At 36.1% G+C, this 15,859-nt stretch overlaps 1 protein-coding gene across 2 annotated transcripts in view; it reads left to right on the top strand.

The window, feature by feature from the left end:
* Nucleotides 1-15,859, top strand: part of LOC129750083 (serine-rich adhesin for platelets-like) — a 586,616-nt gene that overhangs the window by 528,919 nt on the left and 41,838 nt on the right. For both annotated transcript variants that reach the window (XM_055745295.1, XM_055745293.1), the window contains one exon: nucleotides 11,551-12,092. In XM_055745295.1, the coding sequence (XP_055601270.1) occupies nucleotides 11,551-12,092 (542 nt within the window). The remainder of the gene's footprint in view (nucleotides 1-11,550; nucleotides 12,093-15,859) is intronic.

Below are 15,859 nucleotides of genomic sequence, written 5' to 3'. Positions count from 1 at the left end.
GTGGGTGTATTTCTTCGATTTTAGGCTTAAAAATGTTCTCATAAATTAAACCTCTATAAAGTTGCTTAGTTGTTTCCATCAACGGACTGTCTTTTAATCTCCTGGCTTCAAGAACCCATTCTTTGCCATTTCTAGTCAACCTCTCTAAGTTTCTGAAACTCAAAATATAACTTTCTTCATTATTTCCAAAAATTATGTTTCTCATAAACAATGCTTTGCATTTCTGTTCCGGGTCAATAAGGCCCAAACCTCCTCTGTCAATGTCCAAGTAAAGTTGCCTTCTATCTACACGAAATATGCTATTTTTCCAAACGAAATTTCCAATTGCTGACTTTATTTTAGCTAGATGTTTGTTTTTTGGCGGATAAATTTGAGCTAAGTACCAAAGTTTTGATAGCAAAAATGTGTTAACGTACCATACTTTACTTATAATACACAAATGGCGAAAACTATTATGGAACATTAAACGATTTATATCCAATATAATTTTATTATAATTAAATTCTACACTTTCATTCCAATTTTTTCTGAAAGAAACTCCAAGAATTTTTAGACAATTTGTTTCTGGTATAATAAATGGGCCACCTACACAATTATTTATCCGAATAAAACAAGATTTTTCTGCATTAATTCTAATTTTTGAGACGTTTGAAAACGAATCAATAAGTTTTAAAACAAGATCAAATTCATCCGCGTTCCGAATAAATATATTAAGATCATCTGCGAATGCTATGACTCTAAGGAACTTACCATAAGCAAGTACCCCGAGTATATTTTCGTCGATTTTCCTGATCATCGGTTCAATGTAAAGAGCAAAGAGTATCATACTCAAAGGACACCCTTGTCTTACTGACGAATTTATTTTGATTCCTTTAGTAAGAAATCCGTTGTACAAAATTTTTGATTCTGCTAGTCCGTAAAGCCTTTTCAAGCATTGAATGAGTGCATCTGGAAATCTGAACTTAGCTAAAACTTTCCATAAAAAATCATGACTGACAGTGTCAAATGCTTTTGCTAAATCTACACTTAACAAAAACCCTTTAAAATTGAGACTTTCTGTTGATTTGGTCATTAAACGACGAATATCTTTGAGATTTCCTATACATGAACGCCCTGGAATACATGCGCTTTGTCCTGGACCAATCAAGGTTTCTAATAGTACTGCTATCCTATTTGCCAGTATTTTTGTGAATAATTTGTAATCTGTATTTAGTAATGAAATTGGTCTTAAGTTATTAAAGTCAAATTTGTTGCCTTTTTTAGGAATGAGGGTTATTATTCCTGCTGTAAATTCTTTAGGTGGCGCACAAGAACCACTCAAATATAAATTGTAAATTATTTGTAAGTCATTTTTCAACAGTTCAAAATGGTTTATGTAAAACTCATACGTAAGTCCATCCGGACCTGGTGATTTTTTCTTTTTACAGGCTTTTAGAGTTTTTAAAATTTCATCTTCAGTTATCGGTCTGAGTAACGCTGACTGATCAAAATCGTCCAGGGTATTTCGAATAGAATTCAAGGCATCATCACTATCATCTATTATATCATTTCGACTAAAATTTTGAAATTGTTGAGCATAATGATCATAAATCCTTTCCCCTATTCTTACATTATCGGTGATAAACACTCCATCCTCCTCAAGACGTAAACTAAACGATGGACCTCTGTGTGTGTTATTAGCCAATTGATAAATTGTTACTTTTTCACTTTCTGATATCGTACAAACAGATTTTTTTTCCCCAAGATTTTTCAAACGGTTTTCTTCAAATTCCATAAGTTTTGTTTTAACAATTGCAAGATCGTCACTTAAATTTTCCCCCTTTGCCTGGCGTTCTGATAGATCAAGTAGCTTTTTCTCTAAAACAGCCTTGGCGGCTCGATTACTTTGATTCAGTTGCCAGCTTTCGGTTTTATAGAAATTCTTAACCTTAGATTTAAAGCAAAAATTCCACCAAGAGCTTCGGTCTTGTGCATAAATGTGTCTTCTAGTTAAATTTTCAAAAACTAATTTGAAACGGTTTGAAATATCCTCCTGTGCCAGAAGAGATGGGTTAATTTTCCAGTAACCTCTTCCTTTAGTGATAAATTGAGAATCATTGGATCTAATTTTTAAACATACTGCATGGTGATCAGAGAAGGGCACAGGTATAGTGGAGCAGTTTGAAATATTTGGCAAGAAATCTTTTTGAACATAAAAGCGGTCTAATCTTGAAGCATAAGCATTTCTGAAAAAGGTAAATTCATTTTTTCTCATTTTCCTTGCTACATCTTGTAAATCAAATTGGTGGATAAGATTGTTCAGACCATTACTGCGACATTTGGTATTGCTGTTTGAATCATTTTCTTCCACAATACAATTAAAATCGCCACCAATCACTGAGCTCAACACACCTGACTTATTCAGATGTACAGTCAAGCTTTCCGTAAACAATTTATCCCGTTCTTTTTTAAAATTTGTTCCAGAATGCGCATATAAATTGACAAAATTTGTGGTACCTATCACAACAGACGTAATTCTAGAAGATGGATCCAATATAAATTCTGAAAAACTAAAGGTTTTTCTGATCAAAATAGCAGTTCCTCTTTTACTGCTTCCAGTGTTGACAATAGCGTTGTGAGAGCTTATGAAAGAAAAATCCTCATAGCTAACTTCCTGCATAAAGAGTATGTCAATATCTTCTGAGTAAACAAAATCCCTTAACAAACTTTTGTTAGTAGTTGTGTTAGTACTATTTAGATTAACAGTTGCAACAGTGTAAACATGGTTAGTAAAGTTAGTATTGTTCATCTTACTGCCGTTTTTGAGCCGATGTACACGAAGAGCTTCGAGGTTCTCGCCTTCGAGAACGAACGGATTGCGCCTGGGCTGAGAGTAAATCCTTACCAATAGCTGGGGCTGGAACAATATGCTGCTTGTTACTTACAACATCACTCTCCGAGCTATCACCTGTTTCATTCTCCATGCTTTCCCTCTCGCGTTTTTTTCCCTTGTCCTTTTTTGTTTGCTCTCGCCCTGATCCTGATGCAACTTCGACACTTTTGATTTTGTTACTCTCTTCTTCTCTCGTGAGATCTATTTTGTCCCCAGTAGATGGAGCCTGAGCACATACCGACACATCCCGATTATCACTCTCAGTTGATCGGCACTCTTCGGCTGTCTTCGGATTGAGTACCACCATTGTTGGAGAGTATGATGGAGAAACGCTGAGTCCATTCGAAACAATATTCGCAAAGGTTCCATTGTTTGATCGACCCGCCACCAATCGCTCGTTAACACTTTTATTTTTTGGACAGTCCACCTTAAAGTGTTCCATCGCACCACACGTAAAACACTTATTGCGTAGCCCTTCATAGTACACCCTAGCCTTTATATGATGAATATAGAGTTGTGCTGGAATTTCTTCCAGCACCTCCATATGTACACCCCTAATGCCATTTAATATGGGGAACCCGGTTTCCACTGCGTACCTCTCCCTCACCAACCGTTGTATTTTCCCATATCTACCCATGACACTGGCAATCTGCCTGTCGTCCACCTCAGGAGGCAAGCCGAAAATTCGGACGTATTTAAACGATCCGTTTGCCACCGAAACATTGACACTTATTTTAGACCCATCACCATAATTAAATTCCACTTCGGGACCCAATTTCAACAATGCACTTTTCATAACATCTTCCGACCGAAACCGCACGAAAAGGCTAAAATCCTCCCTATACATTGCATTCAAATCCTCATGAGTCCAAGATTGCTTCTTAAAGAACTCAAACACTTCCGCATTCGATGGATTCTTGGATTGTGATCCAAATCTTAACTTGATCGTGTTTTCACGCTTTGGCTCCATCTTCTTTCAATTTCCAATAATTATTCTTCTCGTAACACTCAGTATAATACAACCGGTATCTCGCCAATTTCACAACAACGATATGCACAGCTCATCGAAACACGTCTTCTCTAAACGAAAGCTCGAACTGATCTGTGTTCAGAATTTAAATCGCTACAAATTGGAATCAAAAGCATTTAAATAGAACGAATCGTTATCAAAATATAAACAATTTAAATCGAGACGTTACAAAGCGCAGTATTTTCCATTTTTCAGATTTTTTTACCAAACCGTACTTTTTTTCTCTTCTATTCGACCAAACTTTATCAAAATTTCAGAAAAGTATCAATTTGTTACAATCAACAAATCGCTGTTTTTATTTTTTTTTTTATTTTGATTTCAATTAGTTTTATAGCGATTTAGTTTTGTGACGTAACAACGCCCCATTTTTTTTTTTGGATCACGGTTTTTCAAACCGTTGTAACGTCATGAAAATTTTATTTTAAGCTACAAGAAATAAATCAAACTAAAATCTTAAAATGTATACTTCATAAACTAAAAAGCTCAGAAACTTAACGAATAATGTGATTTGCTGATAAAATAGATTTATTTCCAAAAAAATAAGTGCATTGAATCCAAAAAGGCCAAAAAAACAGATAAGCTTAGCACAAAGTCCCATGCTAAATTTGGGGGGATCGGACCACGAAAAGAGATTGTGCAATGACCTTGAAATTGTTATGGAATTATGAGAAATTTTGTTCGGAAGGAACTTCAAAACCGCGTTTCACACCAGTCTCTTTATGCCGATTTCCTTTCATTATATGACAATTATGTCATCCTTAAGCCCCATTTTGATTAGGGTTTAGTTAGGAATATTAAGTTTTAAAAATAAGCTTCTGAAGGGACGATTTAAAAAAAAAACATGAATTATTGACGCTTAAAAACCCCTTTTTAAAATTTCATAACAGTTTTATCGTAACTCTCATCGAAATGCGTATTTCAGCTGAAATATTGTCATAATTAAAGCTTTAAGAAAAAAGAAATTAAAAAAGCCGTTGAAAAAGACAAAAATTATTGGTGAAAAACTGTTTTTTTTGTTCATCCCGAACAAAATCCCATACAAATATCAAGGGCACGACCCCTTCCCTGATTTTCCATGGAACCTAAGAGGTGGTATGAATAAGAAAATAGCAATTGCTTCAATTGTTTTTACTTAGCTCGAACTTTAGAATGGCAAATTTTTAAAGCATTTGCTCAACTAGATATGAAAAAGCGAAGTAGAACATTTACTTTCAACCAGCTCTGGATAAAAAAAATGCATGTCATTCGAAGTATTTGACTAACAAAACTACTCGAAAATATCAAAATCAATTACTAGAGCTTTATTCATATCAGCCCTTGCACTAATACACATTTTAATTTGTTCAATATTCGAATTTATTTTGGAGTTTCTTTTGTGGGGTTTTATGAGGATACGGGGTTTAATGTAGATTCTCTAGTAAAAATGTTTGAGGTAAAAATTTCAATTAAAGACAATTTTTTTAATTTTTTTTTTTGAAAAAAAATGTTTGAAATACTTATGGATTTCTCTAATAGAAAATGTAAATCTCCAAAATATATTTTTTGAATCACATTGCATTTATTTCATGGATACTAATTTAGTTTGGCTTATGCCAGCATGTAATAGAAGCATTTAGCGGAGGTTTACATATTAAAATTGGTGTATGGAGAGTTCGATCTTTTTTCAAGATTTTAATTCAAATCAAATAATTGTTTTAAAACATCGAAGATAATTTCGTTTCGATGATAGTTCGTTTATTCTCGAATCAAGTGCTCAACAAGCAGGATTTTTTTTATATTTTTATTAGGGAGGTTTAAAAAAACGCGTTATCTAATAAAATTTTTAAGTTTCATGAAAAATTCAACTCATAACCTTCTGAACCGATTTCATTCTAAAAATTGCATATCCTCTCAAAATTTTTGAAGAGACCTCGAATTCTCGACAATATGTGACATTTAAATGAATCATGAATAGAAAAACAGTAGAATTTCGTGACGTCAAAACGCTCAATTTGCAATAATTTTGTTTGACGTTACTGGTTTTTTGACAAATTTATGTTCCAAATCAAAAATAATTAGAACAGGTTGTTTGCCACAACAAAAATGAAGAAAAGCATCATTCGAAGCTCTAGGCTAGCGTATTTTTGAGAAATAATGTCATGGTCCATTTTACCCCGCTGCACAGTGGTTTAAAACTCGAAAAACGTGATCATGGGCTTTTTGAAGGCTTGAATGTCAAAATAGCTTTATGGTTTGTTCTACAATGTTCCATCATTTTAAAATTTTATTTGATTGTAATTTTTTTTTTCTGAACTTTGCACCCAAAAGTAAGATAATTTTTCTATTTTTTGTATTTATCATTTCTTCAAAAAAGTTGTTGACCATCACATTTTAAGAAACTCCGTTGAATTGAGCTCTATCTTTTGAACAACATGTTTTAAAGACACTTTTTTCAAAAACTAACCTCAAAAAACGATAAATTCGTTTAACTTTTTTCGAAGCGAGTTTTGCGGCTAACTTTGTATGAGAGAGTTGTGACAATTGTTAAACTACACAACTTCATTGAATGTATTAAGTCATTATTTTGAAGTTTAATGATACTTTTTAGTTATTTCTTTTAAAAATTGATTAATATCCTTAAAATCGTTGTGATGAAAAAAGCATATAAATTCAAACAAGTATGAAACATGCCAAAAGATAAACAGACATGGCCCGTTTTGCCCTCCTTAGACATGTTTATTAAAAATCGTTCAAAATAGCAGAAAAAAATAATTGAATAAGGAAATTTTTCTCCCCCTTTTTTAGAAATGTATCTAATCCTGTTTAGAATGTGAAATCAACCATATTAAATTCAAAACTCCATTATCAAATACTAATTTAATACATCAACAGTGTGGTAGCCATGTGCGAGGTGTTTACTACTCACGATACCCAACCGAATAAGCGAGTTCAGGACGCCAAAATTTCCAAATCTATATACAGTACCGTTCATAATTGTATAGAAACTGGAAGCAACGGACTGTCACTTCGACTTTGAACTTCCATAACTTTTTACTCTGATGATATTTTTGGATCATTTTTTTTTTGCGTTAGATAGATCAACTATCACACTATTATATCACAAAATTTGAGCTTTCTGGAGTTTGTGTGGCCTGAGAAACAGTAATTCTACGAAAATCGGACTTTTTGGACTTTTCTTATTAAAACTGCAATATCTCTGAAACTACGCTACATTTTTTGTTGAAAATTTGCAGAGTGTTTGTTGAAATATAAAGCTAGCACGTCTGAAGTTTTCGAAAAGTTCTATCGATGAGATCAAAAGTCACGCGAGGTGCAATATTTCAGGCATGGATCTAGAAATGCGATTTCTATAGAATTTTGGACGAATGTTTCCATAGGAAAATCATATTCTCTGTTTAACAACCAGTAAATCTATTTCAACCGAAAAATCACAACAATATCGCGAGATTCTGATTTCATAACACAAATGGATCATTTATTCCATTTTTTCTTTTTTTCATTGCTTTTGCCAGACATTTTTTGTCTGATTGGTGGAGGAAAGGATATTGTTCTCATGAATCGTCCAAAATTCTATAGAAATCGCATTTCAAGGTTCATGCCTGAAATTTTACACTTCACGTAACTTTTGATCTCATCGACAGAACTTTTCGAAAAGTTCAGACATGCTAGCTTTATATTTCAATAATAACTGTGCATAATTTCAACAAAAAATGTAGCGTAGTTTCAGAGATATTGCAGTTTTAATGAGAAAAGTCCAAATAGTCCGATTTTCTTAGAATTACTATTTCTCAGGCCACACAAACTCCAGAAAGCTTAAATTTTGTGATATAATAATGTGATAGTTGATCTATTCAAATAAAAAAAATGATCAAAAAATATCATCAGAGTAAAAAGTTATGGAAGTTCAAAGTCGAAGTGACAGTGCGCGTGCTTCCAATTTCAATACAATTATGAACGGTACTGTATGTATATAAAAAAGGATTTCTGTCTGTCTGTTCTGTTCCCGACTCGGAAACTACTGAACCGATTTGCGTGAAACATGGCAGGTGAGGGTATTCAAGGCAGGAGAAGGTTTCTATTATGGTTTGAGACCCCTCCCTCTCTCATGAAAAGGGGTAGGGGCCTCCCAAACAAAAGACAAATATTTGCATAACTCGAGAACTAATCAAGCAAATGGTATCAAATTTGGCATGTGGTGGTATTTGGGTACGAGGAATGTTTCTAGGAATACTAGGTACCCTTCCCTCGTTTCAGTTGGGAGATAGGAAGGGGGAGGGCTACCTTACAATTTTTCATATAACTCGAGAACTAATCAAGATATTGAAACCAAATTTGGCATGGGAGGGCATTGGAACACAAGAAATGTTTCTATGGTTATAGGCAGGGAGGGGGCGGGGGGCTTCTATACATTTTTTATTGAGAACTATTCGAGCAAATGGAACCAACAAATTAGGCTTGGAGAAGTATTTGAGTTCGAGAAAGGGTTCTATGCATATTTGATACATTTTCTTATTTTTGTGGAGAGATAGAAAGAGGGAGGGGGCTACTTTACATTTTCCAGCATAATTGGAAAACTTTTGAAGCATATGAATCTAAATTTGGCATGGAAAGGTATTTGAATACGAGAAATGTCTCTATGATATTTTGAGAATCTCGAGAATTTAACCAGCAAATGGAACAAAATTTCGCTTGGTAGTGTATTTGAATATTTGATACTACTGCCTCCTTCCTGTGGGGTGATTTGAAGGAAAGAAGGGAGTTCCGGTACAATTTTTCGCGTAACTCGAGATCTAATCGACCAAATGGAAACAAATTTGATATGGGAGGGCATTTGGAATAAATAAATGGTAACATACTTATTCGAGACTCCTTTCTCCTTCAATTGGGGATGAAGTTAGTTAAGAGGGGAGCTCACAAAAAATTGTTCTGCTTAAACCAAGAACTTATAAAAGAAGCCAAGTTGGACCATAGTGGTCTTATGCATAAGTCGTGTAATATATGCGCAATCAATAAAAAATGGATCTAAACATGACATTGGAAATCATTTGGGTACGAGAAATGGTTCTAAGATTATTTGAAACCCCATCTTTTTTCAGTGAGTACATACGAAATAGGGAGGGGGTCCAATACAATTCAATTGGTATAGAAGTAATCAAGAAAAAAACCGAATTTGACCTTGGAAGGTATTTGAGTACAAGATATGTTTCTATGGAATTTAACAGACCCTTCTGCCTTGCAGTGTGGAGAGGTGAGGGACGGAGGGTGTTCCAGTTAAATGTTGATGTATCGCTTAAAACTTATCAACAGTTATAACCAAATTTGATATGAGAGCTTTTGATTAGACCAAGCCCACCGTAAGTTGCTATTTCGGTCGGTATTTTAGATGTTTTGATTGGTTGCGTTTTTATCTACTTACTTATTTTCGCACCCATTGTTGCGATCCAGGTAGGTATTTGTGTTTGTTTATTTTCTGATAGCGACGACCGGATGCGTTGCTACCGGGTTGCTACATAAACGAATCCTGTAACAACCTACTGCTCGAATGCTATTTCTCGAATCAAGTTAGTAACTGTTGGTGCGATGATGGGTTGATAAATATGTTGCTGAATGTACTCGATTCGAGGTTTAGCGACCATTGGTGGGCTTGGTCTTACGAAATTGGATCCTTATCTCCTTCCAGCTTTTGCGGATGGGAAGAGGAAAAGGAAGTTCACACATGTTTTTTGGCATAAACCAAGCACTTAAGATACCTACAAAAAACAAAATTTAATCAAATTTCATAAATTTCATTTATTTTTGGAAGGTATTGCAACGCACACCGAGTCAGCTAGTCAATCAATAAAACAAAGGCATTAAAATTATGTTCCCTTGAGATATCTTTTAAATTTTTCAAATAAGTTATTAAAATGGCAAGACCTTTTAAACTGAAAAATGTTTCTTTGAAAATGATAAAAATCTTAGCATTTTCATCTCCATAAAATCAGGCGTTATCCGCGCAAATCCGACCAAAATTCATTTAATTGATACAATAATCATAAATTTCGTGAACTAAATTTACCCCTTAAAATTAATTTTCAAGTAAATTCCTGATTCAGAGTATGGAAAATCGTAAAAGTAATTTATTATTGACTTACTTATTGACTAAATTTTCTTTTTCAGTTTGTGTGATGGTCAAAAAAATATTTTTCACATTTTCCTTTCAAACCCATAATTATCAAATCGATAGCTGGCAAAACCGATGATTATTCATAAAATTTTTGTGCGTGAGTGGTGGAAAAGTATGCAAACTGTGTGAAAAATGTTCACAAAGTTCGAATCATACGTTGGAGTGAAGCACATGATCGGCAACTATAGTCAAGCGTCATCAGGGAAGTCTAGGCTTATGCCAGATTTTTAAGTTTTCATAACCGATAAACTAAATGTAAATCGCTGAAATGTCCCACGAATTTATCTCCGATAAGTTGAAAGTGTTGCCTACCTATGCGTCATTAAAACCTAACCGCAAACAACAAATTTTTGCTAGTTTCAGAGCTAGTAAGCTGTATAGCAGATACCGCAATGAGGCAATGAGACAGGTGATTTCTGATGGACGACATAACTTATGAAAACCCTTATTTCAAACAAATTCCAGCGGTTGAATCCTATAACATTTCTCATCGTGACAAGGTCCCTTGCAGATTGAAGTATGTATTTGCTGGTTGTTTTGTTAAATATATAATGATTTGCCGCTGCTCCTGTGGAAAAACAACAATTTTCAAAACATAAACTTTGGTTTTCGCTGTTTTCAAAAGTTTGAACAAGTACCTACTCTTGTATGTATATTTCATAACCTACGATCTTAACTAACCGATCAATCTTGAAGTTCAATCTCATGATGGTTTTGCTTCGTTTTTGTCAGATTTTGCCAGCTGACATCCCAGTAATGACGTTTTTTAGTGGCACAAAAATAATCAATTTTCGTTAATTTCAAAACAGCTGAATCCACCAAGTTGCCCTCAGTTTCATTCAAAAGTGAAGTATTGGACCAAAAAGTAGTGGAAATTGGAGGCGGAGGATGCAGACACCTAAAATAAAGATTTGACGAAGTATTAGTGACATAAACTTATCAATATCATGACTGAAAAAAGTGTGCAAGTAGAAACATTTTTTACAAAAACGATATTTTTTTCTATTTTTTTCTTGCATTATTATAAGATTACTTTTACTTCCTTCATAACTAGAAAGTATTGCGATCAAAAGAATGATTTTTTTAGATACACGCATTCGTAATCGTCCCATTTCTAAATGAACTAAGCATTACACACACATCGTTCGACAATATCCTTGCTGGTTGATTGTTTCCATTTTGCTTTGTATTGTGATATTTAGGATTTACTTGGCCTCTTCCAGACATATGCAATATGGTTGCGCTGGGAGAAAAATGTCAGTTATTAGAAAGCTTGTTTATGCCGGTCTGGCATAGAATCTTTTACTAATAATTCCACCTCCAAAGAAGTTCATTATTGGAATAGAATCGATGTTTGGGTGTATGAAAAACTTAAATTATAGGTTGTAAAAGATCGTAAAAGCATGAAATTTATTTCTAAAATGTTAAAGAATTTCCAAAAACATTCATGAAATGTTTATCTTTCTTCCATTCTCATTGCAGATCACAACCGACTAGTTGGTCCTACGCCGACTTCGAAGCAACAGTCAACGGCCAATTCACCCAAGTCCAAAACCTTAATTCGATCCCATCCACCATCCACCACAACGACGACGACGACGGCGACGCCCTTGAGCCGGAATCAGCACCATCACAACCACCACAGTGACCATCCGGTGAACTACAATGGATCATCCGGTGGTGCTGCTGCTACCGGTGCCACAAATGGGACAAAAACTAGTCCGGCATCGGCAACAACGACAACCCCGAAAAATGGTAGCGGTACCATGAATGGGATGATCCAACGGAATGGAACCATCATTCTGGAAAAATCGCCGCCCCTAAATGGTCGCCACGAGGGCCTCGACGATGCCGGTGGACTACGCGCTGCGGGCCCTCAGGAGGCGGCCCTCAAAATAATGCGACTGGCCAACGGAACCGAACAGTTGACGGACGCCAAAAACCTGGTCGATATAAGTTTGCTCAATCATGCCAACCGCGGCGTCGAGGCGCTGGGAGTTTTAGTACAATACTTAGTTTATAATGTAAGTAGTATTTAGATTCCTTTTATTTCTAATATTTTTATCCAAAAGAATAGTTGAGCGCTAAATCCGTTTTCTTATTGCAAATATTGATCAAATGTTATGATTACTTAGCATTTTTTCTTGAGGAAGATTCTTTCTTCGTGCTTGTAGAGAATCCCTTGGATAACGATTATTTAGCTCGCTTTCGTAACTCAATACTTTTCCGTTAAGCCGCTTGAGGTATTAGTGTATGACCACTCATTTGTCGAACACGTAATTATACTTTGCTCAAGATTGAATTTGACGTTTTAGGTAAATGCAGGCAATTTCTATGCAATAGCTAGGATTGACTCATCTACCCTAGAGAAAAATAAAAGATATGAAATCTAGCATCCACTCAGGGCTGCCCGAATGGTGCGAAAAAAGGGCGTGGGTGTTGTCCGACGACGATTGCTGGTCCAGTTTATGACCGCATGCCACTAAACCTCCCTGTTACTAGAGGACCGTTTTTGGGTACCTGCGAACGGCGCGGCGGCATCGTAAAATCTCGAATCTCCCCTTGAAAAGACTGTTATTGGTTGGTCAATTTTATTGTGGCCAATTTTTGTTGACCGGCCAACAACGACAGGTGCGACGAATTGTTGCAAGTCTTATTCGACATTGCACCTGTTGCAACTAGGAACCGAAATACAGGTCGATCAATGCTGTTGCTGCTGTTAAATGGTCACTTTCGGACCGAAGGGGATAACATAAAACCTTTTACGGGGCCTCTTCCGATGCAATTCGGCATTGGATCAGGTTGACACAGTCTTTAATTCTGTTTTTCATTTTGGCAATTCGGTTTTTCTTGGGGGTCATTATTTCAACAGGTGCAGTTCACCGATCGGTGCTATAAAGTTTATCAATTAACTTCTTGCATTGCTACAGTTCATTAGCATAATATAGATTTTTTTTCTCAAGATATTTTTAGCATCAATTCTATTCATCCCGAAAAATATGAATGTTAAAGTCAGACCCATAAAATATCGGCAGGTCAGAATAAATTCAAATCTGATAGTATACAATACTAAGTAAGTTCTGGATGCTGGCTATGGTTTGTGGAATGAGTTGATATGGGGTCATTGTGAATTTCTGAGGTACCTCAAAGTTTGGTTTTGTTCCTCAACCTAATTTGTAGGTTTGTAAGGAAAAATTTAACCTTTTATTCTGAGAAGCGACATAATTTTTTTCTACCCTTGAACTGGGTGTTTATAGTCAATTTCTTTCCTCTGAGATTCATTTTCTAGTTTAGTTAAATTTAGTCTGTCTCGTAAGATTGCCTCGAACTAAGCAATTATATATATTTGAGTTGTTCAGGTTAATTCTGTCTGTAAAGTCCTATAAGGATGAGATGATGTATGTCTTATATCTTTGTGGAAGCTATTGCTCAAGGTTTTCAGTGCTGCTTGCACGGAAACAAGTTTACGGCTACATCAGTGAAAATACGCGTCAAATTAGCTATAAATATGGTTGTCTGGTTCTGACCCCTAAATTAAAAAAAAATGCGATGTGAAACATCGTTAAGTCAGTTAGTAAAAATATGCGTCAACCCAGCCATTTATAGTGGTTGTCTGGTCCTAAACTCGGTTAAGACTGATGTGAAGTAAAGAAAATGCATGCCTGATTTCGCATTGCATAGTAGGGTGAAAATCGCATGTTTTCGTAAATTTAAAAATAACTGATAAAATCAATAATTTTTCGGATATTCGATCAACCTTAAAACTGATGTACAATCGGTGTGATTATCAGTGGACATTAAGTTTTTAGTAGCAGATAAAATACGAATAAAATAATAAACAACCGAAAATCACTTAGGGGAGAGTCAGGTATCGTGGGCCAGGGGGAGACGGGGACCAACCCAAATATCTTGGATGCGTGTTGAGATAAAAATCTCAAACCAGCTGTCATCGTCGTCGCTCTTCGTAAATATTATCTTCTATAAGTTGTTAATTTATCTACGCATCATATGCTTCCTTTATTTAACTAGCTAAAAAAATAATTGCTCAATAATGTAAGTCAGCACCCACAAATCGCATCGCTGCGAACCTAAACTTCATAACAAAAATATACCTACACATTTATGTTTTAAAATTTGTTTTACATCATGGGCAACATATAGTACGAGCCATAAAAATACGAAATCTGTCATTGAAGTTCAAAAACACTTTTCATGAGGTTAACATGATTTAAAAATCTTTTTATTCATTCAGGTATGTAGATTAAAATACTAAGAAACAATCACTCGATGTGTCTCTTGTCTCTTGTGACTTTTGTCCTCAACTCAGCTTTCCAGGCGAGATCTGAATCAGGAGCATATCTTCGCAATACAAGCTACTGACATTCAAGCCTACCCCTCAGAGATAGAAGCCTTCAGAGATTGGACACTTGGATAGGATTTACAGGCCTTCGCTTGAACATACGTCCGTATCAAATAGTCGAGGAGGTTCAAATATGGGCTGCTAGGAGGCCAAAGATCCATCGGTCAAATTCCCCTCGTCCTCCAGTCAGGTTTGGTACCGTTTCGAGGTATGGCATGGGCTCTTACTTGTTGGAAACCAACATTCTCGGATTCACCAAAGTTTGCCCGAATCCACAGAAGCGTCTAATTTTTCTGAATGACCATGTAGATTTCAGTAAACACTTCAAAGCTGGAAAATAATGGAAAAATAAGGCATTTTCAATCCATTCGAAGCAACCACTTCAAATACCATGAACAACCGATCCGAACTTGAATTGTAGCGATCAATTGAAATAGTTTCCCGTATGAGAACACGACGACCTCTTCTTCAACTAAGACAGAAATCGCTTCGAGCGCCCAAGTCGCAGTGCTTTTATTCGTTCTGTTATCAAATGCCACTTTACTCTTGCCTTTGATCATGAATTTTAGTCATTTTTACCAATCGTTGCATGATAGAATTCGAGATTTTCACTTCCTCAGCCAGCCAATGGATTGATCTTAGTGGATTCCGCTTCACTTTTGTCTAGACCAATTTTACCACTTTTAATATGCGTGCAGACCGTGACCATCCTCTACTCGGCGTCCGTGGACGTAGTCCATCAAGGAGAGAACGTTTCACGCTAAAAAAAAGTCGCTGGATGACGTGCAACAACCGCCGCAATTTGCCTAGGAAATTATTGGGCGACAAGCCTACTGGTCACTATCTCTATCTTGTCGACAAAGCGTATGTCATACTACTGAATTGTTAACGTTAATTGACGAATGAACAACCCTAAAAACCTTTGCGGTGAACCTCTAATTATCCCTAGGGTCGTCAAGCTTACACAAAACTAAGTTGCAGGGAAATTCTGGAGAGCTAAAGAAAACTCCTCGGATAAAATTCGATACCGTTTAATAATCTGCAGTTTTTTTTCACCCACCACTTTCTTAACCTAACTAACCTTTATTTGCGCACTGGTTTCTTCCTTGCTCGGGTTCGGTGAGGTCGGCTTGGAAGCTGGCTGGCTCTCGCGGGTCGTGTTTGATGTACCTGGTCCCACCTTGGGTGCTGAACCGGGCACTGCTAATCCTTTGACGGCAAGCAAAGCGGTGTGGATGCGGTGTACCTGACCCCACCTCGGGGTGCTGAAGCAGGTACGAGGGTAAGTAACACCGGCGGCGGTCGGTCGATGTTATCGGTGGCGCACTAGGTCCTTCGACGATGAACGGAGCTCCTGTTCCGGATTCCTGTTCCGTTTAGAGGATGGAACAAAGCACCAAACTTTGGCAAACGATCGTTGAAATTTTGGGA

This window comes from Uranotaenia lowii, chromosome 2, assembly GCF_029784155.1.
Source record: "Uranotaenia lowii strain MFRU-FL chromosome 2, ASM2978415v1, whole genome shotgun sequence".
In the NCBI taxonomy this organism is placed as follows: domain Eukaryota; kingdom Metazoa; phylum Arthropoda; class Insecta; order Diptera; family Culicidae; genus Uranotaenia; species Uranotaenia lowii.
Note: the sequence above shows the minus strand (reverse complement) of the source record. Positions and strands in the feature narration are given on the sequence as shown.